The sequence below is a fragment of the Hakea prostrata genome, chromosome 10 (assembly GCF_041222555.1).
Source record: "Hakea prostrata isolate BN-2017 chromosome 10, UWA_Hpros_2, whole genome shotgun sequence".
NCBI classification, from domain to species: Eukaryota; Viridiplantae; Streptophyta; class Magnoliopsida; order Proteales; family Proteaceae; genus Hakea; species Hakea prostrata.
The window spans coordinates 34,370,366-34,397,141 of record NC_142609.1 but is presented as its reverse complement, the minus strand read 5'-3'; the positions used below and the strand labels follow the sequence as shown (position 1 = coordinate 34,397,141).

The following is a 26,776-nucleotide window of genomic DNA, read 5'->3' as shown; positions in this document are numbered from 1 at the left end:
TTACTTTCATTAAACTCTGTTTTCATAATGAGTAATAAAGCTTAGGCCTGCCTAACTTGTTTGAGGATCAAATAAAGCACTTGTATTTACCTTATACCGCGAACTAGGATAAGGGGTCCATTGCTAGTAGGGGTGCAAGTTTGGCCTTGGTGGCCTTGATTAGCCCTGAGCCTAAATAGGGCTTAGAATTAAGATTTTGGCTCTAAGGGTGGGTTAAGGCCAAAATATTTTGACCTTGACTAGCGCCATGGGTGGGCCTAGTATTACTTTTTGGTCCATTCTAGACCTGTCCCTGATTTTTGAACCCGGGTCCTGATTTAGGCCTTGATCCTGACCTTAATTTTTGCCCCTAATCTTGACGTTATTTTGTCCTTGACCTTGATCTTGTATTTGATTTTTACCTTGATCTTCATATTAACCATGATATAAGCCTTGATTTTGACCTTCAGTCATTTTGATCAATATTAGATTATGAATTCATTTTTTATATATGATTTTTTAGGGTAATTCTTATTTGAACCCCTTGAGGTTCAACCTAAGTCATTTTTAATTCAAAAGAAATATTGACATCTTTCATTTGCCTCGAATATGGATTTTCTTGTTGAATAGGGATACTAATTTTTGAACAATTGTGAAAGAAGACAAACTTATCTTGGCCTAACTTTGAGATAAACTTTGGGATAATTACTATTGCCCCTTGTACTTTGGTTTATTACTAATCAAACCTCTTTCTTTATGAAATTACTACTCAAACGGTGTTAAGGGTTGTTAACATCAAATATATAATGTCTATTTTGCCTTCATTAAATTAAGAATTTTAAAATATGACATTACCCTCATTTTTAGAAACTATATTGAATGTCAATTATATCATTAAAATCGTATTTTCAAAATTGGCTTTGGGGGACCACACACTTTGACTAAAGGACAATTATAAGAACAATATTAATTAAAATATTTAATTTTTTTCTTGTAAAAGACTAAATTACTGTTGATTTACTTGTTAACAAGGTTCGAATATGGATTTTTCTTGTTGAATAGGGATACTAATTTTCGAACAATTGTGAAAGAAGACATACTTACCTATGGCCTAACTTTGAAGATAAACTTTTCATTTTATCAAATCCCTTTTGATATTTCTAAATTGACAATAAAAGAGCTCTTGTGTGGCCTTCTCTACAATCGACTGGATTTTCAAATATATCCAAATTTAATTTAAATTCCTCTCTCTACCTGTTCTCGTTCATGAATAATCTAACTCTTTACTGCCAAAAGAAAAACCATAGAAGGGAGACCAAACAGAAAAGAGAGAGGGAGAGAAAAATATGGGGGAAAGACAGACTGGAGTGAAGTTTGACTACTGTCTTAGAAACTGAGAAACGAGACAGGATTGTTTTTTTCCTTTTTCTTTCGAAGCTTAGATATAATAACCCTCATTGAATAGGAAATTAGAAAACCCTAGAAAAGAGGAATTTCACCATTTCAAAGATGATGATGAACTAGGGACAACCCAATAAATGGATCCGCACAATAACTTCAAACAAATTAAACAAGACAACCTCTCTCTCTCTCTCTCTCTCTCTCTCTCTATATATATATATATATATATATATATATATATATATATATATATAATATAATTAACATCTTGATACCATATGGCTATCTTAGATTAAACATAAGATTATGTGTTGCTATAAGGTGATATATTTCTTTAACACCTTAATACCATATGGATAGCTCAGATTGAAGCTCATATTCTAATAAACACAAGATTAGGTATTGTTATAAAGTGATCCAATGTACGCACCTACATTCGATCAAGTGAATGAAAAAAAAAAAAAAACCAAGAATACACATTTTCAGGGACAAGGATAAGGCCAAATATAGAGCCGACTAGGGCCAATGCCAAGGATAGGGCCAATTAGAGCTAGATATAGGGTCAATCAGGGCCAGTGACATGGCTAATTGGGGCAATTAGGGCTAGGCATAGGGCCAATCAAAGTCAAGGCTAAGGCCATCCTGTCCCGACCTAGTCCAATCAGGGACAATCAAGGCGGGATGGATTTGGTTTGGCTCTGTGAGACTTAGGATCAGAGACAATAATCCTTGGTCTCAAATTAGGATTAGGGTGGGAATAGGCTTAGATTAGAACATATATGTTTAGGCTTGGGATTGCAAAAGTCTGGCCCACCCCGACCTTGTTGCAACCCTAATTGCTGGGGTTGGATGTGCTTTTGACGACTGCATCCAACTATACCATAGTGGATCTTTGTGAATTCCATAGCTGCTTTACTGACTACCTAACTCATTTCTTTAGGAGTCGATTTCTGCCATTCGAAGATTTCATCCGCTCTCGCCTTCCATAAGAACCAACCCATATAGAGGCACTTAGCTAGAATAGTTTTTTCCTCCACCAATGACCCATAAAATAGTTGTATTCTTAACAATCAGTCTCATAACTTAATAGGTTCTTCTCGAAAAATTTTGAAACCTTAAAGGTTGGACAACCACACACCTTGCCAATTTACAATTGAACCGGCAGTGGTCTATTACAACCATAAATTATGTGAGGCCGACAAGTAAAAAAAAAAAACTCCATCACCTTAATATTGTGGGCCCCATGCTAAACCTCACCTTCGGTCCAACCAGCGCCTTCCATATAAAACACCAAACCTTCTCAAGGATTTGTATCCATGCTGCTATGTGCGTAGATGCTAATGCTGCATTTGTTTGCTTGAATAAAGGTGGGGTGGAAAAAAATGGGTGGAAAAATTCTTGAAAAAAGTATAGATTTCTTATTTTTCCCTTAAATCCCAAAATTGTAGATTGTTTGGTTGCTTGGGGGTGAAAAAAAGTAAGAGACAAGTTTTCTTGATTGGTAAGGTGGCAATCCAACTTTCCCACCCCAATGCTTTTTACTACACAATTTGGTGGGATATTGTGGAAAAGTTTAGAAAAGTAAAAAGTGGGACCCACCACTATCACTTTTTCACAAAACCCTTTCCTTTCCTTTCCTTCTCCCCTCACCCCACTACACATGGAGTCTACATGTTTTTTTTTCCCACCCCACCTTTGCAAACAAACGCAGCTTAAGGTATTATGTTGATAGTCCCTTTCCACTAATAAGCTGCTAGAGCTTTCTAGCTTGCCATTCCTAGATTGCTTCCACAGAAAAATATCCCTCACTTGGGAAGAGCCGAACTGCTGAAGTTTAACCTTTAGTATTTCTGCTGTATCCTCCGGTTGGAATGACGCTTGTAGTCTATCCAATCTCCATGCGCTGGCCTCTGAGTCAATTAACTGAGAAACAAAATTGATAGAGCAATCTATTAAGGCGCCCCTTTTTCCTTTTTGACCCCCTCTCAAAGACGAAGAGTCATTCGTTGCTCTTCGCTCTCTCTCTCGGTCAACCTTCTGAGGATTGCTCATCCCTCTCTGCCTCCGAGCTGTTTCTTCATCACCTCACTCCATCATGCTCTTTCTTCCTCGTCCAGCAACGCCACCGCCCACTCGATTCTGATGGTTATGTTGTGACTAAGCCTGGAACAACACATACTTAGTGTTAGAAAATAAGTATCATCAAGCGATTACTGCGGCTAGCTCAGGTTAGTGTTTCTGACTATGGTCTTATTGTTGTTTTCTCCATTTTATAGTCTTTCGGTTTTTTCTTGAGTTTATTTTTTGAAGAAAATTGTAATGCACGATTTGTGTTCGATGGATTTTCATTAATTCAAGCTTGCGATTTGCTATTCTGCTGCTGTGTCAAATAAACAACGTCTTCTTTGGTAGATGGGTATTTGGTTTGGGGCTGTTGTAAATATATATTTTTTTTATATACGTCATCCCATGATATTTTTCAGATGAGGAGAGTGAATTCAGTAAATATAAAATAATGATTCTTACTATTTGTTACTGCCAAATGTTGTGCGACATTTCGACTAAACTTAATCTAGTAAGTAGAATGTGAAATCAAATTCTGTGGTTATGAATATGACAAGTAACAGGTAATTAAAATCCACCTTCAAAAAATAGAATTAATTAAAGAAATTGTTCCTGTTCAATCCTTGTACCCACTTTTCTTCTGTAGCTTTTGGTGGAGGCTATTGATCAAGTTATTTCTCTCTAATAGAACGTATGAGAAAATCTGATTCACCTAAGAGTGCAACAAGGGCCAGGTTAGTCCTGGGCATTTGCAATCCCAAGCCCAGCCTTATATATTCTAATCTAAGCTCATTCATGTCCTAACCCTAATTTAGGGCCAAGGATTATTGTCTTGACCCTAAGCTCTATAGGGCAAAGCCAATCCCATTCTCGCCCTAATTGTCCATGATTGGGCTTGGTCAAGATGAGTTGACCCTAGTCCTTGACTTGTTGGCCTTGTCCTTGGCCCTAATTAGCCCCATCCCTGGGCCTGATTGGCCCTATCCTTGTCCTTGTTCCTTATTCGTTGAGATCAAGCAGTCAATTTACTTTAGATAAAAGTTAAGTTAGGTAAGGATGTCATCATTCACAATTGTTCAATAAATTAATATCCCCATCCAACAAAAAAAACCCTATTCGAAACCTTGTTAATGAGTAAATTAACGGTAATTTAGTCTTCTACAAAATAAAGGTATTTTTTTGTAGTAAACAAAATGTATTTTAGTTACAAACATAATTTTTGTCTTTGATACGTTCTTTTGAGATACCATATTGGAGGCACATGAAAGATGTCAATATTTTTGGGCACTAAAAATGACTTAGGTTGAACCTTAAGGGTTCCAAATAAAAACTAACCTAAAAAATAATATGAAAAGTGAACTCATATTCTAATATGATCAAAATAATTCAATCAAAATCAAGGCTTATATCAAGGTTAATATGAAGATCAAGGTAAAAGTCAAGGACATAATTAGGGTTAAGATTAAGGACAAAATTAATGTTAAGATTATGGTCAAAATTAAGGTGAAGATCAGGGCAAAAAATTATGATTAAGTTTAAGAACAAAATTAGTATCAAAATTAGGGTCAGGATTAAGGCCAAAATGAGAATTAGGATCGGAGCCAAAATTAGTGTCAGAATCAAGGCTATGATTAGGGCCAAAATCAGGACAAAAAGTCAAGGACAAGGTTGGGACGGCTTGATGGGCCAAAGGGCAATCCCAGGCCTACCCGTGGCCATAGTTGTCAAGGGGGAGTCCATAAGGCGGTCACCTCGGGCTTTGAGGAGTCACCGATGCATCCCCTTGGAAGCATCGGACGCACTAGACCCCTAGGTGACCGCCTTTGTGGTTTTTAAAAAATCACCATTTTTTATTCCAAATCAAAGGCCAAAAATAAATTGAAAATTAGATTCCAATTGAGAATCATCTGATGGCTTGAAAGAAAAAAAAAAAGGGGAAAAATTGAGAATTTCACTGAGAGTGAAAACCCGAAATTCCCTAATCCCTGACGTCTCTCTTCTTCCTCTCTGCCTCTCCCTCTACTACTCTCTTCCAGACGATCGACGACGACCACCAGTGACACCGGCGACAGCTAGCGACACCTGCTACTCTCTTATTTCTTGCTTTTTTTTTTTTCGTCATACAAAAACCACCGTAGTTGCAGCGGGAGCAACTTCCGGCGGCAGCAACCTCCAGCAGCAATAACTTCCCGCGGAAGCAAGCCAGCAACCTCCAGTGGCAGCGGAAGACTGTGAGAGCAAGCATATTTTTCCTTTGTGTACTTCTCGCTTTCGGTAGCTCTCGAGTTGGCAGCACTGTATCAGACAGCTAAAGTTTGTAACTTCTCGACTCGCCTTCTTTTCCTATTTCTATCTTTGATGAAATCGTAGGATTTTTTTCCTTTGTATACGTTCATTTAGCCTATCAAGATGATTGCATTAAAATTGATTGGGTTTACTTGCTGGTTATTGGCTTGTGTGCTTTTGATCACCCTGTCGTTCTTATTAATTAAGTAGGATTGATCACCATTGCTACTAGTAGGTCCCTGCAAACAGCCACAGAAAACCTGCAGTATTTTGGTTTAGACTTGGATCAGTTAGTTGTCTTGATTGATTGGTTTTCCATACTTGACGATATACTGGAATTCTAGCGGAAGAATGAATTCAAGAGCCAGAATGGGCTTTTTCTCAAGTTAGGGAGCTTTTGCTCTTCTGATTGGGAAATTAGAATTTAGAAATCAAGACAGAACATCTGGATTGATGCAGGGATTTTAGAGTTCAGAATATAAAATCAAGAATAACCAAAATTATTGATTATGAAGTAAACGGTAACGAGATTCAGAAGAAGAATGACTCAGTTTAGGAATCAGAATTTCAGGAACTTTAGTATGTAGTATGTTGGATGACTTGAGGTAGGGTAAATGGCTAATATTAGTTTTTTTTTTTAATTATTTATTATTATATAAGATATGATACGTTTATAATGAATAATGAATTAGTGTATGAGATGTACACTAAAATGTAAAAATTTCACTTAAAATGCCTCGACCACCTCAAAAGCACTTCGGAGGGCGCCTCGTCGATTCATTGCCTCAACTAGTTAAAACCGCCTCGCATGGCCTCGTCGCCGTGACAACTATGCCCGTGGCCCTAGTCAGGGCTAGAATATCTTGGCCTTGACTTGCCCTCAAGGCCAAAATCTTGAGCCCAAGCCCTATTCGGGCTGAGGGCGGGTCAAGGCTACTAGGGCCAAACTTGCACTCCTAGATTCACCTCTTTTATAAATCCTTCGATAGCTTCTCCAATATCTCAACTCTTCTTTGTAATTGCTATGCCTCGTCACTACTTGATCCACTAGAAACAGTTATTACAAGCTGAGTAACTCCCTTGTTTACCTCTTTTAACCTCAAACAGACCCCCTTTCTTCATCTCTTCACAAACAGACAAATGTAAACTGTATTTGCAACCTTGTTAGGCAGCTCCTCAATTAAGGTTTGAACATTTTATTAAGATTTCTCTTGGACTTTTGCATTGTAGGCAGTGTATCATAGCTAGGGGGTTACTTCATGAAGAGGTGAATCTTCTGAGCATGGTTGTCAAAGCGTCCGCCTAGGCGCCTAGGCCCATTCCCCAAAAAAAAAAAAAAAAAAAAAAGAGAGAGAGAACAAATTTGAATCATGAATCTTTTTGTTGACACTAGACTTGGCATCCTTGTTTGTTTTACTGATGGTCCGCTGTAGCCTGTATTTTGTTTCCCATGTATTTTAATGGAAGAGAGCCAATCTAGGTATAATGGATGCTTCATATTGTGTTTGTATTATGCTTTAGATGCAACCCTAAGCATATCCAAAATCTTTGCACCGATGATTTGGTCCATGATTTAAAATTCATTCATTAAATGACTAAAAGGTAATTCATGATACAACAACAAATTGGCTCCTATTAATGATATTGTTCTCTGCATCCCCATTGGTGTAGTATGGGGAATGCTCATTAAGATTCAACAACAAATTTCTGAAGCTTTTTAGCTGACGAGACATTTCTTCAATGCTCTAGAGTCTATTCAAGTCCAAAAACATAACTCGGACTTAAAAAATATTCCCTAGAGAAGCTGAATCACACATAAATTGCCTCCAGCTTCCACGAGGACCTGATTAGCTAAATCAGAATCTCAACAAGTTATATGAGAACCCAATGTCTTGGAATGGCTGGATGGAATTCGTATTGATTGAATCACAATCACTTTCTTTGTAATCTATCTTGAGGGAGACAATTCATGAGTCCTGGTTCACTCCTTATTCATGACCCAATTCTTGTACTTGTAGAGATCAAACAAAAACCACACCTATTGAGATCCAAATTCACTCTGTATCATGCCATTGCTAATCCACAGAACCTTTTTGTATCGCTGGAGAAAGCACTGGTTACAGTCTTTGGAGCTAGGTTTCTTTCTCACAGAGGTTGAAGATTAATTAATGATAATCACTTGGTAGCCCCCTTCCTCTGTTACCTTGGTTCGTTTTTTTCTTTCAGCTCGAATATAGAAACAGAATTTGTCTTCTTCCTGGGGAAGGAAAAAAACCAGAATTTATAGTTCCACTGCAGGAAAATTGCTTACCTGAACCAGAAACAACCCAAAATATTGCTTTCAAGTCAAATTGTGACCAATTTTGCTGTAGAAATATATAAAAGTGGATAAGCATTTCTTGCCAGTTCTCCTTGCCTAAATTATCTAAAAGTTGGATAACCAGCAGGGAATAGTATCATCAATGATGCCCTTTTTAAGTTAGGGGAACATGAGGTCTGAGTACATGAGTATGCAATGTGCTGAGGCAGCAGCAGGTATCAACTAACACATGGGCAGCCTTCCATAACTGGAGAAGCTATCATCTTGTTTGCTCTGGTGTGGTAGCACAAAACCAGCAGGTAAAACAGTTGGGGCTTTTATCTGTTGCTTCCTTTTTTTTGATCCAATCTGCCTTGAATAGAAGTTCCTCTGCGAGAAGCTCTTTCTTTCTATGTGTTGGAAAAGAAACACTTGTAGTTGTAGGTAATAAAGATTCAGATTTGAGCTTGGATTTGCTGAAGGCTTCTAAAGTTGTATTTTTGTTAGCTTAAGTTGTAGTCTTGACTGATAGAACTCCCAAACCTCCATCTCCTATACTGACTTAGATTTCTAAGAATTAAATTTTGAAGAAAAGAAAGCCATTAAAGCTTTTTCTATATTTGCAACCTGGCTACCAATGGCTTTTTCTAAAGTCTTTTTTACTTTTGTCCTTGGCTGTCTGGTAATTTACCAATGTTTGCTACAATATAAATAATCTTAATGCAGTATCACAGTTCCGAACAACAAGGGTTCTGCTCCCTGGCTGTTGGACTGGGTAAAAGAATGTACTCGTATGTTTAATTTTTACTGCCCAATGAATTACATGTGCCATGGGTTTAGTATTTTTGGGTTTTGATATTGTAATTGGCCAATTATACAAGTCAAAATTTGAGGGAGTAGGAGATTCCTCTTTTCAATCATGGAGGTTTTTTATTTTTCTTATTTACTTGAAGTTGCATAAAAAGAGGAGGTGATCATACCCCACCTGAAATGATTTGAACAATCTGTTAAGTATATGCTTGCATTCAGAATTGCTCTGCTGTGGGATACAGTAAAAAAAAACCTTGGTGGGGATTCCTTATTCACACTTAGATGAAGGCATATTCTGCTTTGTAAGTTTCCAACTGGAAAGTGGCTCCTTTTTCTTCTTCTTCTACACATGTTATTCTACTTTTTTGTGTTTACTCCCTGATTTGCTTCGCTATTTACTAGCTATCCTTAATCTTCTGCTTAGTTTTCTGACTACGCTATACTTCTGGTGGTGCCAATCTTTCTTGGTTTTCACTTATGATTTTTTGGTTTATTTGCTGATTTTCTGTAGTTACTTAATCTAAATATTCTGTTTTATTGTCTTACTAGTTGGATGACTCTTTGATATTTCCAGATCTAGCCACCAGTTTAGCTTCTGTTTTGCTAAGTCATTACAATAACTTACCCTTGTTGACTAGAAGTGGGATCCGTAATGGACTCCATTGCCCTTGTTGTTAGTATTCCTTTATTTGAGAGGCTATTGATTGGCCTGCTGTCTTATATCATTGCTGATTATTCTAATTCAACCTTTTGGTAATCAGTTAGCCATTAGATCCAGCTTGGTAGTTTTCTTGTAGTCAATAAATGTATATGGGCTATGAGATGTTGTAATGATTGTGATAGTCATTTTTACTGTTTGTGCCATGCGATAATTGTAAAACTAGGGTGCTGTGGCATTTACCGTTGCTGGAATATGTTGGAATTAAGTATTTAGCTGTTTTGTTGTGTTTATTTTGGTTAGGAAACTTTCTTTTGATAATTTAGCATTCAACATGTTGAATGAATATGCTCATGATTTGGCTCCAACTCTAGGCACACATATTAAACATGCGTAATGTATACTAGGCTTTGTTTTTTGTTCTGAATACTTTTTTTTAAAGTTCAATCCAGTTTTTGATATCCATAAAGATTCATACCTCCCCCCCCCCTAAATTTCTAATTATTTCAAATAATTGTGTAGAATATCATGGGTCAAGAAGGTGCAAATCTCGAGCAGAGATTGAAGTCATTCCTTGTTCAACTGCAAACAGAGTCAGGTATCCTTGAACGACTTATCTACAAGGGAAAAAACCAGCACCGTCGATGCCTATATTTTCAATATCTTTTAAAGGTTCTTACCTTTTTGCCCCTTGCTCCATCTACCTCTTAACGTTTTGTAATTCTTTTTATTCTTTTTTGACTTATTTTTCATTGTGTAATATTTTTAGGTTAGGAGGGACGTGAGACTTCTGCAGTCAGTTCGTTTGGGGGACATTTTGAAACACCTTGTTCCACTTATAACGGGAAATAAACCTTCACAAGCTGTGCATCTTTTGGAAAGGTAGAGTTTTCTTTTATCTTTCCCAGATAGTTACTTATACTGCTCTGAAGATGACAATTGAGATTTGTTGAATAATGTACCCTAGAATACAATTGTGGTTTTTTGATTGTTTATTATTCATGTAATCACTTGAACCACATGATGTAGGTCACCAAACCTACACCAAGAAGAGTCCCAAGGATCGAATGAAGTAGTCCTAGGCTTGCTGCCCAGCGGCAGAAGAAGCACAATAGATACCAGGGGTAGTTGGTAATTTTGGCAGTCCTGCTCGGGCCCAACTATGGCCATGATTGTAGTTCGGAGTTTGTTGGGAGTTCAATTCTATTTTAAAGTTATTATTTGAGTCAGTCTAGATTGAGCTAAGGATTCTTTTAAGATAAAAAAAAAAAGAAGCCTATTTAAAGTAGAAGTCCCATTTGAATTCTTTTTAGGGTTCATTATTAAATACTATAATTAGACAGTCTTATGCTTGTAACCAAATGCAGATTTGAGAATACAATTATTGAGAGTTTTGTTGCAACCACGATCAAGGTGTTTGAGTATCCAGGGTTTCAAATTGAAGGAATTCTCCTTCTTCAGAATTGTTGGTCTACTTCCACACATCCATCTCCTTCCCAACTCCTCTGTATTTAGTAAGTAAATGTTAGAGATAATGAGAGATAATATAACGTAACACAATAGGGGGAGTCCCCCTATCGTGGTTTTCTTGTTGGTTTAGGTTTTGGTTATTAGTGTCCTAATCTAAGTGAGTTTCCTCCTAAGCTCTAGGCTTAATTAGGTAAGTTAAGAGTTATATTTGAGTTATATTTCCTTTGTAATTCTATCAGTTTATAAATATGTGCTTGCTAGTACAGTAGAACATGTAGATTCTATCGCCCAACCTTGTTCTCCAATTATTCTCTCTTCTCCCTTAATACCTCTTTCTTCTTCTTCTCTCCGCCTAGTACTTGTAACAGATCTTGGGATTGTTTATATGATAGTAGAGCCATAATCTCTATTGCCGGTTTGAGAGTCATTTAGGTTTCTCGTTTGAAAAACGGGACCTTAGTTCAATGAAGAAGATGAACTTGAAATCCCATAAAGATTTAACTTGGGAAATCTTGTGTTATGATGGTATCAGTTTTTTTGTTTTTCCACTCTGCAATTTTGGTCAAATTTGCATTCTGAGTTTTTTGTGATGTGTTTTTCTTGAAATTTCTGGTGTGTTTTCCAATGATTGTTGGAAGATGGTGAAAGAAACAATTTCTCCATAACTTGTTTTCCCTTGCTATTTTTCTTGAATTTTTGATTCATGCTGAAGATTAAACACCGACGGCAATTTAGGGTTTGTATTCTAGTAATTGTTGGAGCTAGTTTCAATAGCCCCATGAATATGCCTGCACTCAAGTTTTATCTATTTGACAAATTCTTAGACATTAAGGTGAATATCATCTGGTTACCCAACTAGGTGGGAAAGAACAGTTTGACCAAAATTGTGTTTCTCCCCCTCTTTGCATTTTTTATATTTATTTTTGTGAGAATTTGTTGAGATTACAGAAATTGAGTCGCACATTCAAACATCGATTGGGGATTGGTAGTTGGAGTGTGCGAAGAGCAAACTTTAGATCTTCGTTTATTGATTTTCTGGACTGTATTTCGTTGAGGAGGTAAATTCCGGGTTTTAATTTCCCATGATGATTCCTGGTTCTGGCTGCCTGGTGGAAAATGAAGCGAGTTGGTTGCCGTGCATGCCGGAGGAAGAAAAAAGGATAATAGAAGAATTAACGAAAGTGGCAGAATCCAAATTGAACAGAAGGAAATTTGTATTACGTTATCTCCAACAGATGATTTGTGGATTGACAAGGATACGGTGGACAAAATACGGGTGATTGTCCAAGATGAGCATCCCACTGGTTTCCAACTTTTAAATGGAATTCGTTCCCCCCAGAAAAGGAAGATAGATCTGGACTGAGTTTGATCTACTGAGGGATTGCCAAAACATAGGTCGTGGTGGGTTTCTGTTGAGGAAGAAGCTGGTTCGATTGGCTATTGGTTTAGTTTTCTGGTTCAGTGTTTGGTTCAGGTTTTGGTTTAATTTTGGGTTCACTTTTTGGTTCTTTTCTGATTCCATTTCCTGGTTCTGTTGCTGATTCTATTCTGGTTCTGTTCCTGATTTTGTTCCTGATTCTGTTTTCTAGTTCTGCTCCTGATTCTTGTTTCTGATCCAATTTCCTGATTCCTAGAATTGCTTTATTTTGTGTTTCCATTATTTTTTGGTTCGATATTTAATTAGGATTGCTTCCTTTTTTGTTTCCTTAATATAGGCTTATTCTCCTTCTAAGTTTACTCTTTGGCTTTTGTTTGTGTTTCCTTTTGGAGATTTCTCTAATTAAATTTATGCGGCCATTCTTGTTTCAGTTTTGGGGTATTAACAGATATGCCATTCTTTTTCTTTATTTATCAATAAGCCCTTGAAAAATGCTGGTTTATAACAATGTTGGCATTATTTTAATTTGTGGACATCACATTTGTTTGGGATTTTATTTATTGTTGTGTAAGGATGACTAAAGACATTAGGATTCTATTTATGGGATCTTTTGTTATGAAATTTGTTGAGATATTCGTCCTTTGAGATGATCGTTAGTCATTGTTGATCATGTGTAATGATATACATGAGGGGGAGATCAAAGATGTCGACTGCAAGAATTTTTTTCTGGATTTTAGTGGATTCAAGAATGAGTCTAATTGTTGGGTTCCTTCCTTGGGGTAGGCTTTTGTGGTCATTGGAGGTACATTTTTATGGAAATTTTGTGTAGCCATGGGAGTCACACTTCCATGAGATTTTTTGTGCATGTAGTGGAGTTGGAATTTTATGGACTTTTATGTTGCTATTAGGGTGCTACATTTAGTGGAATTCTTGTAGCTTTTAGGAGCTACATTTGATGGACCTCTTTATTACCGTTGCATGTTGCATCTTGAGACCTTCGTTTTAAGGGTTTTTGATGTTCTCATGGGTTTCTATAACGATATGGATTTATACTAGTTGATTGGGGACCTGGGGTGCTGATTTGAGCTTATTGGTGTCAAATTGTTACACGGTTCAAGACTGGTGTTGCCTTTCAAGTTTAATTTATTTGTCCAAGCTGGAGCTTTCTTTGTCGATACTCCAGCTTGAGGGGGAGTGTTAGAGATAAAATGATGTAACAAGATAGGAGGAGTCCCCCAATCATGGTTTCCTTATTGGTTTAGGTTTTGGTTATTAGTGTCCTAGTCTAGGTGAGTTTTCTACTAAGCTTTAGGCTTAGTTAGGTGAGTTAAGAGTTATATTTGAGTTTGTAATTTTATTTCAGTTTATTATATTTATTATAAATATGTGCTTGCTTGTTTGGTAGAACATGTAGATTCTGTCGCCCAACCCTGTTCTCCAATTATTCTCTGTTCTTCCTCAATCTTTCTTTCTTCTTCTCTCTACCTAGTACTTGTTACAGATCTTAGGATTGTTTATAGTAACCATTCGGTTCATTCCATTCATCTTCTCCCATCTTATTTGGCTCTCCCTTTTTTGTCCCTCATACCTTAATTTCCATATCTCTCAAACCCTCCATCAGAATTCCCCCTCCGTATAGATCCACAACCTCCCCACTTCCATCAATACTTGATCCCAGTCTCAGCCCTATTTCCCTTAAAAAAAAAACCCCGAAAACCTTGAAGCCCCAAATCCCCAAAACCCTAAATCTGAAATGAGAACAATAAGATATAAATTTTTGTTTATAAAATCCTAGACCTATAACCCTAATTCAGACCCTATACACCCATCCAAGAGACCCAAAACCCCTAAACAGCCCTTGAATCCATTAGCCGCAGGGTTTTGTAAACCCAATTAGTCTGTTGATCATCCAGGAATCTTGGTTTGTTGGTCCTCATCCCATTGAGGCAACATTACAACTCATGAATAGTGTATGCATTGCAATCTTGTTCTCACTTCACTCATTATAAATAAAGAGGCTTCAATCTAATTGATCATTCAAGCATTACAATCATACGTATTTTCCTAACATGGCATCTGAGCCAAAACTGATCTAGGTAAAGGAATGTCCCCTACTTCCTCTCTCTTTCTCTCTCTCTCTCTCTCTCTCTCGATTTTCTCTCTTCTCATCACTTGATTCTTTACTCTCTCACTTGGTCTTTTTTCAAAAAGCCAGCACTAATGAGGTGATCAATTAATCTAGTTGCTGTCCTGCCTATTACTACAGCCATTCAATGAGATAAATTGTTCTTTTCTTAGTTCGATAGCTGCTGGCCCTTTTTGTGATTTTTGAGGTTCCTATCTTTGAAGGTCAAGTTCATCTAGTATGCCCTTGATAACATTTACATTCTGGGATACTGGTTCTTGTATAAAACTGTTTTTGCATGTTTCCGTGCTAGGAGACCATTCTTTGTTTGCAGATGAGTGTTTGATAAAAGGAATGCAAAAAAGAACAATTATAGAACATGTTGCTGTTTGATAAACCTGTTATCTGAAATATTTTCCTATTATAAAAACTTACTATAAATAAATGAATGAAAACAATCTTTTATTTATTTTTTAACGAACATATAAATGTTCATATGTAAGCCTATAAATTTACATTATATGTATACAAAATCATTACATGCACCCAAATTCTTAAAAAACCATTCATTATTATGAGCTTGAATATTCAATGATTTCAGTTGCTTGGTCATGACTTATGAGCTTCCAGTTCTGGAGAGCCAATTAGATCCAAATCATATTACTACTATTGGTCCAACCTGTGTGCCTCAGGAAACATCCATTTGCCTTTGGACATCACAAACAGCATTGCTGCTACATTTCCATTAGCAGGGTCCTTGTACTCTTTTCCTAGCTCCCTCGTAACTTACTGCTGCCTGATAAATTGCTAATATCTCAGCTGTAGATCATCCTCTAGGTCCCTTCTAATTCTAGGACTCTTCAATAATGTCAGTGTGTCACAACAGCCCTTGGAGCACCACTAGGTTTTATTACAATGAGGTCAGCTATAGCCATGGATTTGTCCCATTCAAGTATTGCCTCAAAAACCGAACCATCCCTGTCATCCACTAATGCTTGGGCCACCTTGTGTAAGAAGGAAAGACAATCTTTTCAATTTATGTAGTGAGCAGCAAGTTAGAATAAGAAAAAAAAAATGGAGAAAAGCTTTCTTGAATGAATGAAAGAGAAGAATATAAAGTAGGATCAATAACCATGGCTTTCCACCAAATAAGAAAAGGATTGCATTCTAAGCTACTGATTCCTCATAAAATTACCTCAAATGCATTCTTTTTAATTTTCTACTTTTTACCCTTAAGAACTTTTGTCACTTTCGTTTGTCAGAAGACTACACTATGACATCAAAGATTTTTCATATTTAACTATAGAAATTTTAATGCCTTTTGTTTATGTAACAAAGAAATCATAATGCGTTTGTCCACCTGTCAATTCACCTTGTGGGAATGACTAACAGTGATATGTGGAAAAGAGAGTGAATAGGAGATGGACATAATTGATTGATGAGTAATGGGTTCTTGTAGCGATAAGAATGGTCCACAATATATGATATCTTAGTGTTGTTAATTATTACTTTACCAACTTTCTTCTTCTAGCTCCTTATACATGGAGTCTTTCTCCACCATTGCCTCTCTCACATTTTTCTATCCTACCCTCTCTTTCCATGTCTTCTTCTGTTTGAACCTAGAACACTATCCATTAAACCTGCAACTTCATCTGACCTTTCATTTCCTCCAACATCTTTGGTACATTTTACCTTCTAACTCTAATATTTGTAGTCCTTTAATCAAAGATTTGTCTGTTATTTTTCAGATCTGATTTTGTCTACTTTTGTTGAAGGGGTTGCATCAGAAGTTGAATTCCTCTGTACATGGATTTGACATCCACAAGCCCTAACAGAGTACATTTTCATTTTTCCAGACCCCTTTCTACTTTTCTAATTCTCAAATGATCAAAAGACTAAGCAACTGTAATATGTAATATCACACCATAAAGAAAGGGGGAAACCACTTTGACAACAAAGAAGAACCACAACGAGAATTTAACTTAAATAAACAAATCTTGAAGCCTCACTAGCTAAGCAGATTACTGGGGTCTATTTTCATCAGTTCTTTAGCCCATTATAACTCAATGTGAACTACAGATTGACGTCACCCTTCTCTAAATTTTCAGAGAAGTCAACAGAGTCAAAAGAGTTTAAAGCTAACAGAAAAAACTCATAATTTTTTCTTCTTTTGTTTTTATAGAATTGAAAACATTTAATTTCAGGACTTATTTAATCAACAAAAATGGTACATACCCAGCCTATTTTGGAACTACAGAGTTCCTTCTCAACCTTAAGAAGCTGGTAAGAAACAACAGCCTGAACCCACAAACTGAAAAAGGGGGAAAAATAAGAAGACAAGAAAAGAGAGGAACAAAATCTAGCCATGAACTTCCAAGAGATAGGTGACAAACAAGTGTTCTCCTTCATAGCAATGTGACATTAGCCCTATTGAAGCACTGAGATAAGCTCCAGCAAGATGATTTGGCGGCTGACTCTCACTGAAAGTGCATTCTATCCAATACATTTGCTCACTGCAACTTACATTCTGTATCACACAATAACCTAACTCCATATGGTAGCTTTGTAAATTAGGTGGAAGCAGAGAAACAACCTGAATCAACTAAATGAAAAGGAAATGAACTCTCAATTTTAGAGATTTAGACAACAATTTAATAGGAATAGGGTCAAAAGGGATTTAGCATGAGTAAGAACTTGAGAATGTGTCACTATCCAACATTTTGTGAACACAAGTTACAAAGTGGTGAATAAGAGACCTTCTGAAGCATTGCTTTCCAATTGAAGTTGAAATGCTTTGGCCTTGAGGAGATGCAATAAGTAAAACAGAGAATGAGCTGAAAGACAGAATGGAAGAAATGGAAGAGAAGAATATGCAAATTAGGATCACCGCCACAGGAGCTTATGATAGAGGAGACACCGGAGTTGCGGAGGTCTTGTAAGAATCTCTTGGTGTTGGCTCTTCACGTGAAGAGGAGTTGGGTGCTAGGATTGATTGGGACTAATTTATCAGTTTTGTTTTGGTACCTTGCGAAGCCGTTCTGGAGACCAATAAGCACACCGGTTTGTTCTTTAAGAACGAAAGACCAAACCGTTCAACGAACACCTGTAACCTGTTTTTTACTCTCCGAGAACAGAAGAACGAAAAAGTTGTTCTTGATTGTTGCCAAATGCCCTCTTAAGTGACTGAGCTCTGTGTTCTTGTCTTTGGATATTTGAATCTGCAACAGTGCACAACACTTTATCAATTTTTTTCATCAAGAGTAGTAGATTTTTCCATCTCAAAGGAATTCCAATTTTTTAGGGTTTTAGAACCCCCGCTGCCCCCCCCCCCCCCACCTACTTTTTTCTGGGAATGTCAAATTCCTTGGTGAAAGTGTTAAGTCTTTTTTTTTTTTGGGGGGGGGGGGTGAAGGGCTGGTGAAACGTTTTTTGTTGCTCACATCCTACCAATGCTTTGAATTTATTGTGTTACTAACATGACTTCCATAGGTTCCATCCTACGGATACTTTGGACTCATTGGTTATTGGGACATTATGTCAGACATTACCTAGGCTACTTCTGAAACTGAAGGCCAAACTCAGAATGAGTACTTCACTGTTTCTGCTTCAGGCAAACTGGATTGTAACATCTAGTTTGATGTGGTCAAGAGATCTACTTAACTGTTGTTTGTCAAGGTTTTTGTGGACCAAGGCTGATCTGCTTGGTGAGCTTCATAGAGATTGAGAAGACTAAGGTGGAGAAGGGGGAAGGTGAAAATCTCAAATCTTACCATTGAGTTCCTCCTACGGTTACAAAAATAAATATGCTACAAGCCTTGCATCAAAGTAGAAACCTTACTAGAATAATAACAACTGTGATAAGAAACTACCAAACTAAGCTAATCCCTGAAAGTGAAACTACCAAGGTAACCCTACTTAATCTAACCAAGCATTAATGACTTGAAACAAATTATTATTAATTCCATCCTGCCCAGACCAAAAAACTGGTTTAGAACATGCCCTTGGTCTGGGTTTCCGAAGTGGATCTTGTCTACTGCATCAGAGGTTTTCTTGGAACATCAATTGCACTATTGAGCATCCATCTACTAAAGGCTCTTCTCAAGATATCTGGATTTCCAATGATTGTATGATAATGTCTTACTTAATTCTATGCAACGAGATTCTGCCAGTAGGTTATTGGAGACTGCTACTTATATATGGACTGCTGCCAAGGAAACCTTAGGCTGGGAATGATGCTCAGGTTTGTGATGTCTGAAGAGAAAAAGTTATGGCTCCAGCACCATGCAGAAGATGCCCATTTCTCAATACTATATTGTTCTTCACACATTATGGTAGAATTTGGACATTATTCAAACAGTTAACCTACCTGTGCAATTGATATTGCTGCCTATTGAAATCATGTGGATAAAGTGTATGACTGCTTGATTGGATTGAACGTTGAGTATGATCATTTTGTCTTCAGATGCTTAGTCAATCTCCTTGTCCCACTTTAAAGCAGTCTCATTGAGCTGCTATGCTACATACTGATATGTAGATCGATTTGCCCCACAAGTAGGTTTTAATCCTACTCCTTTCACTGATGGGGCTCTTATCATGGTTTAAGATCTTGGCGAGATCTCACTTTTTTGGAGACTCGATACAAGATCTCCATCAAGTCTCATGAGATACACCAACTCGATTGAGATCTCAGTTGAGTCAAGATCTTGGCCCACCCCTTCTTTTAAAAACCAAGTTTCAAGCGAGACAACTAGAGATCTCAACTTCTCTTGCCTCCTCTCACCTCCCATCTCGTCTTCAACTTCTCAAGTTCATTTTTTGCCCATTTTTTGCCAGATTGTCACTTCCTCTTGCCAGCAGCTTCCCTGAGCCATAATGGTTATTCATGGGCCCAAGCCCAAACTGAAAAGGAAATCCCGAGGCCCAAAGTGATATAAGGCCTTTACAGGCCTGTGAGCGGGACCCCTTGTGTGTCGGGGGGAAGGTCGTTGACAACAAAATGTGTAGCATGAGCCATACCCAACACTTCTGTTATGAACTTGTGATTTATATTGAACTTATGATGGTTGTATTATTGTATTTTTGAGATTCGTTGACAACACTTATTTTACATATTCTATTCCATTAAAAGATGTTCTTCTATACTTCATTTACTTCATACTTATATGTGGGGTCAAAATTGCAAGTTCCCTTTTCGAGTCATTGCTGGTTGTCTCTTTTTATGGCTTGTTACTCTAGAAACTTAGGCTTAATTCCAAGAAACCTCAAGTAAAATGGAAGATGCAGCATTTGGTTGGTTCCAAAATTTATTACAAATGTTAACTGATTGAAGGCAATGTTGAAGCATAGGTCTTTCTTTTGAACTAGTCTAGCACCAAGTGTTTTCACTTTTTCATGGAAATCTAAATTTCTCGTGAAGAGTCCTTGATTTAGTTCTTGCTGTAACATCTTTAAAATGCATGTTGATTTCTAAGTTTCCCCAGGGACATGAGATCTTATATTTCTTTGAAACTCCCCTGATTTCTCAACAGCTATGAATTAACTCACAACGTGTATTTCTGCCATTGTTTTGTAGTGTTTCTAAACTGGTTGGGTTTTCTTTGAGGAAAATATCTTTCATATAATTATTCTACGTTGATTTATGGAGCTATGTTCTAAATGTCATTTCAAAGAAAGCCATTGATTGTAATTCTTCTTGGACTTAATGGCAGTTTAAAGAGAAGAAAAGTTGACAGGGGAAAGGCCAATCTTCTAGAGAGACTTTTGGGAGTTGCACGTTTATTATCGGAGGTGCTAGCTTTTTCCCTTGTGAATATTAAGAAGTGACTGATGCTTAATCAACTGTCCATGTAGGAGAAATTTATTATATTTTTGCACCCCCCCTTCTTTTCAGGATGAGCATAAAACCATTTTTCTTCCAAACACAAGTGGCATTTCTAATGACCCTGATTGGTTTTCTAGTATTGGAGTAACAATCAAGGTCAAAACCATCTGTGGAATTTGTTGATATGTATTTCTCTTTCAGTGTGATTCAATTTTGTTCTCTGAGATCAAAACTGACTAGTCTAGGACCACAATAAGTCTTCTGTTTGATGATTAACCAAGTGTTCCCCCTTTTGAACTATTTGTGGATTCAAATGCTACATTAATTATATTTTGGAACTTCCCTCTGTGCAAACCATACACAACTGAGGAAAAGAAGTTTCCACAAATTCATTCTGTGTAGCATGTGGTTTGGCCTTCGTGGAAACCATAAACATGCAAGCAGAACTTTGTTCTTCCCAGTCACTTTTTAGGGGTTTAGGGGGATATTATGTGTTGATAACCCATAGAACTGTTGACTACCTTATTCTAATGATTGTTTTCTCTATTGCAGATGGTTGAGCCGATGCTGAAGGCAGCTATGTATCCTTTTGAATAGATGTCCCTGTACATCATCTGTGCTTGGTAGATTCTTGTTTATATCCATCGATCATTGTTGGAAGGCCAAAAATTGGGCCACAGCTTAACTATATGACTTAGGTTTAGTATCCTAATTATTCAGGGGTAGCAGTTACCCCTCCCACCTCTCTTTATTCTTAAATTTTTAGATTTTGGAGCTCTTCCCTTTTCATTTTTTATTTGAGCATTTTATTCTCTGTAGTTTGCTGGCAACACTAGTAGCATGAATTTGTAGAAGTTTAAACTTGTGACTATTGTCACATAGCCATCAAGCATTACTATGATGAATATTGCACGCCTAGGAAGCCAGTAGCTGTATTCTTCAAGCCACCAAGACAGAAAATAAAGGAAAAGAAAGGGGGAAAAAAACAAAGGAAATGTGGGAAAAGGAAAGAAAGTGAGAAAAAGAAGGGGGGGGGGTTGGGGATGAAAACCCAGAGAAAGAATCGGGAGTAGCAGTAGGAACTGCTAATACCATGGGAAATGTAGTAACCAAGCCACTGTCATCACTGCCTGCCTCTGTTAAGAAGAAGACCCTCTCATATTTACAAGTAGAAGTGCAATAATTCATTATTTTACATATTATTCCCCGTGTAAAATAAATACTAATTGGACATAAATATTATGTTTTGTACAAAACCCTTTGGTCATTGAAACATGACCTGACTGTCTAGACACTAGCTAGGTGCCCAAGTCATCAGGAGAATTATGGATTGTCATCAGGAGAATTATGGATTGTAGGAATCTCAATAAGCTTGATGATATCTGCATTCCCTCCGATCGTACTCGGGCTTGTAATTATTCATCAACTGAATGTCCAATACTTACCCTTGCTTTTTATTGCAAGTTTTATATACCCTAATTCATCTGATTCTTCAAGACAAGGCCTCTGCAACATTGAGTCGTGCTACACAAAACTTGGTTCTTTCATTGAACAGAGTTCTGGAAATAATGCAGATTAATTAAGTGTTATCATGGTTTCATTTTCATCCGAATAACAGATTCTAAAATGAATTTTTGCTATGAACTAATTATTGATTCAATAATATTCTATACTCCTGGTGGCTTTAATTTGAGGGTCATTGCAGAAACATATGTATTGGACTCAAAATAATTGCAACTAGGCCTAATTTAGTTGAGCTGGAAATATGTCTATGCAATGCTTTTATTCTTACCATTACATATCAGTGGCTACAATTTATTCATATCTTCATTTGGGATTTATTTTGTGAAGATGTATCCTAAGTGAAAAGAAACATTATTCTTTAACCTTTCTGTACAGAGAAATATCTTCTTTGCTTGCCAGATCATTTTTCATGGGATTTTCTCTCACAATTTTGGCTTTGCTTGCACGCCTCAGAGTTTTGGTGCAGCAAGTATGTATACTTGTCTCCATTATTTGGTTCTAAAGTATTTTGTCTTTCTTTTTCCCTTGGTTTTTAAGGGCTGTCATTCTGCTGTTAACATTATTGCATACCTCCCACAGCACAGAACCTCAACACTAAAACTAGTTAATCCTGACCTGAAGAAAATGTATAATGGCTGGCTCTTAGATGTGGTTCATCAATTAACAGACTTAACGCTGTACAAATTGGATTTTTGGGGAGCATTCCACCGAAAATCTGAAGTAGTCGCTAATTAATTCTTCTGTTTTGGCATTCTTCCGTTTTATGTAGTGACTTCGTCAAGATTTTTGTTCCATTCTTTGCCAGATGTTACTTGATGTTGTTTCTGTGTTCAACATGGTCTCGTCTCTGGCTCAGAAGAAACACAGTATGAACTTCATTCAAGAAGGAATTGAGGTTTGTGCCACCATATGTCCTACAATGCATCCTGTTTTGAACAGTTTGCTTGCCTTTTTCTCATGCTTGTTTTTTCTCATGCTTGTTTTTTGTTGGTGCAGGTTTTCAGGGAATATTATCCCTCAAATGATGAGGTTACAACCTTGGAATGCATTTGGAAGGTAGATAAGTTTGTTTTACTTGAGACAACCAAGAGATGTGACATCAAGGACCAGGATGCAAATTTTGAACAAAAAAGAGATACCTCTCTTGGATCTTCAAAAATAAAATATCAAAGTATTGAAGCTTGGCTTGGAGGTGAGAATTTCCATATGTAAGTTCAGGTTTTACTTCTGAAAGAATAATCAACTCTACCCACCAAATGGGCTTAATGTAGTTAACAGTTAGAAAGTCAAGGTCAGCAGAGGTAACTACTAGTCACTGTTTTGGAAAATGTAGAGCACCCTGGTGCACAAAGCTCATGCCACTGCAGGGTTTGGCAGGAGCAAATACCTCCCCGTGTGTTCAGTGAGAATTGCTGCTATGTTTTAAACCCACAACCTGAGGGTTGCAACAGTGCACCTTGATTGTCGCACCAAAGCTTGTCAAATTTGGTTTTTGAAGCGTAAATAAAGGGAAAAGTTAGGTTTGTAAGAGTGCCAGATGGTAATGTCACAAAGGATTTACTCAATCAGATTGCTTTTCAGGCTAAGAGATCTTCTAGGAGAGGGAAAATAAGAGAGAGGAGAAGAGAGAGGGGGGCAGGGGGTTAACAATATGATTGTCACTAATCCTATTTATCTCCATGTATATGGTGGAAAACCCCTGTTAAGTTTAAATTTAATGGTTTTGTCAGTATTTGATGAGATTTTCACAACAGTGCATAGCCATTATACTAACAGCAATCTTTGGGTGGAATTGAGAGGATGATCCTTGGTGCTGCAGTAAGGTTTCTCCATTGGGAGTCTGTGACCCAGTGTTCACAGGTTTGAGTTATAGGAAAATAGCCTCTCCACCAAGCAGGGATAAGACACCATATGTTAATACCCTCCCCAGACCCCCTGTTGTAGCCTAGTGCACAGGTGTGTCCCTTCCTATTGCATGCAAAATTTATCATGAATCTGGCCTTGATAACTTCTGTTTGATGTGCAGAAGAGGAAGATTGCAACGTGGACAAAGGCCATCGCTCTGAAGAAAATAGAACTGACGCATCAGCTGATCTATTCATCAAAGATGACACCCAGAACCAAGTTGAAGAATGTGGGAATGATGGAGGCCAGACGCCTAACATGAATTTCAGCTTGAAAAGCTGCAAAGTTGAAAGTTCAAGCCCCTGTCCAAAGCGTCAATCAGAATTAGGCAAGAAGGTAGCATTTCTATCAGTAAGAAAATCTGCACCACCAAAAACTAATGAAGTGGGTTCTGTAGAGGAAACCGCAAATGTTCAGCTGCCAGACGATGGAAATGGAGATACACTTTTCAATTTACTCGGTGGAAAACTGAAGGATAGTCTTTTCTGAGAGATTTGTTTTGTTTTGTTTCCTTCAGTTACAAGTCATTTAGTTCTGACCTTACCAAATGCTAAGCCCTCGGTGGATTGCAGTTAGCATTACCAAAGGTTGCTTCATTTTTGTGCCTGTTTCTATTAGATGTTTGAAAAAAAATGAGACATTGTAACAAGAATCAAACGTGAGTCCCTTTGTTGGGAGGCAGCGAGCAAAAATGCCAATGTGCCGAAGGTGTCATTGGCACTCGTGGAAATTCACTTCTTTGAATATCTCTATTAAATTCTAGAATAGATTTTCAATTTTTTTAATTGAATTGCTTTCAGACGAAGTTCTTATAGTGATTATGAGAGTTGATAAGTGTACAACCAATAAGATTATATCCATTGGAATCTCTACAAGAAGATCAGGGGGAGAGGTGGGAGAAGCTGGAGAAGTATTTTGATCTTTGCTTTGCTGGTTAAGGTGATTCTACCTAGAACTCACTGGATTTGCATCTGGAAGATTTTCAAATGTCGAAGTGCTTGGAAAGGTGATAAGCTACGAGGGATTGGAGGGTAAGTGCAATCTTTTACACTTGCAGGTAGCCTTATAGTTGAATGCTTAATCCAATTGCAGGCCCTCTGTTGAAGGGTGGTCATGTGAAAGAAATTAGTATGGCTTGAGGTGTCATTCCTCAATTTGTCTTGGTATTTCTAAATACGAGAATTGATTTTATGTAGTTTTTATTCATTCGAGCTAATCTTTAAACTGCTATCTGCAAACTTCTTGAACCCAGAAAGCAAATTACAGACACAGACAATTGTTCCGATGTAATGTGTGTAGTATCTCTTTGTTTCTCAGTGAAAGATCTATTAGTTTTACATGGTTGATTTATTATCTGCATATTTGTTTTACAGATGAGAGTAACTATGCTTCCATGGATGGTGTCCTTTATTGCAGATCAATTTGAGCATCTCTCGTCTTGCTAATTATATTTTGTTTTATGTTAATAGGAAATTTTGAGAAGCCTTGGAACTAGTAATGCATGATTCTTTCATTAAAAGTTTTTTCATGAAGTTCATAGGCTTGGAGTTCTCTTACAGTAATTTCTTCTGAGTTGGCCTTGATCTAATTCCATCTCAAGAATAGAGTTGCTGTAGTGACATCAGTCCCATAAGAATTGGCTTTGAGTTGGTGAATCCAAATCTATATAGCTGCCCACTTATGTTATTAATTATAAGACTAAGTAGTGTAGCTAGGGGATTCTCAGTAGTTTGATTGATGTGGTCATCGTTGTTTTTTGAGTTGAATGTTTTCATATGCTTATCATTTGACTATATTATTTTTTTCTTTTTCTGTTTTTCCTTTCTTACAGTGACAAGGAAACTATGGCCAAAGCTTTACAAAATCAAGTTGCATCCAGTCAGAGTTCTAGGTAATGAAACCATAAAGCAACTCTACCTGCTAGAGCTATTCCATTTTTCACATGTGTGAAAACTTTGTTGTTTAATGTGTATTGGGTTGAGAATCATTCCATCTCAAACCCACCCCCTGGGGGAAAATTCTTGTGCAATTGTTGAAAAGTTAATTTGAATATGTGTGCAAATTTCAATTATAAAATAATCATCCAAAAAAAAACATTCTCTCATTTCCTTGTATAAACATCTAGTTTTACTTGTTAATTAGATAACACTCATTTCATAATGAAACCGATTTAATGAAGGAGAAAATGGAAGCATGCCCTTTGAATTGGATAACTAAATGGATTGAGAGCATTATGCTTAAATTTTCTGATGAACAACATGATTGAACCATGCCCTTTTAAAATGATGGATGTTCCACCTAGATGGCATGGGACAATTTTGAAATAGAATGGGTCATTTTGTTAAAATCTACCATGCCTTTTTTTTTTTTGGATCTGAGGTTCATCGGGCTAGCTTGTGCTAACCATGATTACATCATCAGAGTAGCTTTTATATTAATGTAGAAATTAAATGTTTACTTATATATATGCCGCTGAGTGGGTGCGAACCTATGACCTCCCCGTCGGAGTGCGGGTCTTTTACGGCTAGACTAGCCCCTCATTCATAAAGGACAACAACTGGTCGATGTTTTCATTGCTTTAGCAGACTGCATGTAGTGGCAAGATGCAGAGGACCTCACTCATGGATTTAGGACATATTAGAGGAGACACAAATGTATACGGCTACACATCAAATCACTAAGACTAAATTTCCCTTTTTTTTTTTACTTGTGGCTAGATTTTCTATTTTACTTGCTTCTGTGGAGTTTGTTTGTTGTAGTTCATTTATTCACTGTCAAAACTGTTATTTAGTGTTGTAATGGCATTCATTCCCTTCCTCCTATCGCAATTATTCTACTTCTGGGCTTCAAATATATTCCTCAAACAAATTGGAGACTTAATAATCATGTCCGTTTAAGCCAACTCTATATATAGAGAGCAAAGATTTGCTCAACAAAAATATAGACTTTGTTGATTTATTTAGCTAAGATTCTAAGCAATAACAAAATCTGAAACTTAGTAATATTGAAACTAGAAATCTAGAGAAATACAAACTAACATTCACAAACTATGAGCT

At 37.1% G+C, this 26,776-nt stretch overlaps 1 protein-coding gene across 3 annotated transcripts; it reads left to right on the top strand.

Moving 5' to 3' along the window:
- Positions 1-5,412: 5,412 nt before the first annotated feature.
- LOC149002613 (uncharacterized) lies at positions 5,413-26,047 on the top strand. Of its 3 annotated transcripts, none has more exons than XR_016170151.1 (10): positions 5,413-5,675; positions 10,020-10,169; positions 10,267-10,379; positions 20,179-20,257; positions 20,844-20,872; positions 22,191-22,284; positions 22,621-22,710; positions 22,812-23,007; positions 23,842-24,751; positions 25,552-26,047. XR_016170151.1 is itself a non-coding variant. In XM_089136478.1 (10 exons), exons 3-10 carry the CDS (start codon positions 10,026-10,028, stop codon positions 24,207-24,209), a joined length of 1,113 nt encoding a protein of 370 aa, XP_088992604.1. In that variant the 5' UTR covers positions 5,413-5,757; positions 8,214-8,349; positions 10,020-10,025; the 3' UTR covers positions 24,210-25,062. The 3 variants fall into 3 exon arrangements, 1 of the variants encoding a protein (XP_088992604.1); XR_016170150.1 differs by having other exon boundaries at positions 5,413-5,757; XM_089136478.1 differs by lacking the exon at positions 25,552-26,047 and adding an exon at positions 8,214-8,349 and having other exon boundaries at positions 5,413-5,757; positions 23,842-25,062.
- The last annotated feature ends 729 nt before the right edge of the window (positions 26,048-26,776 follow it).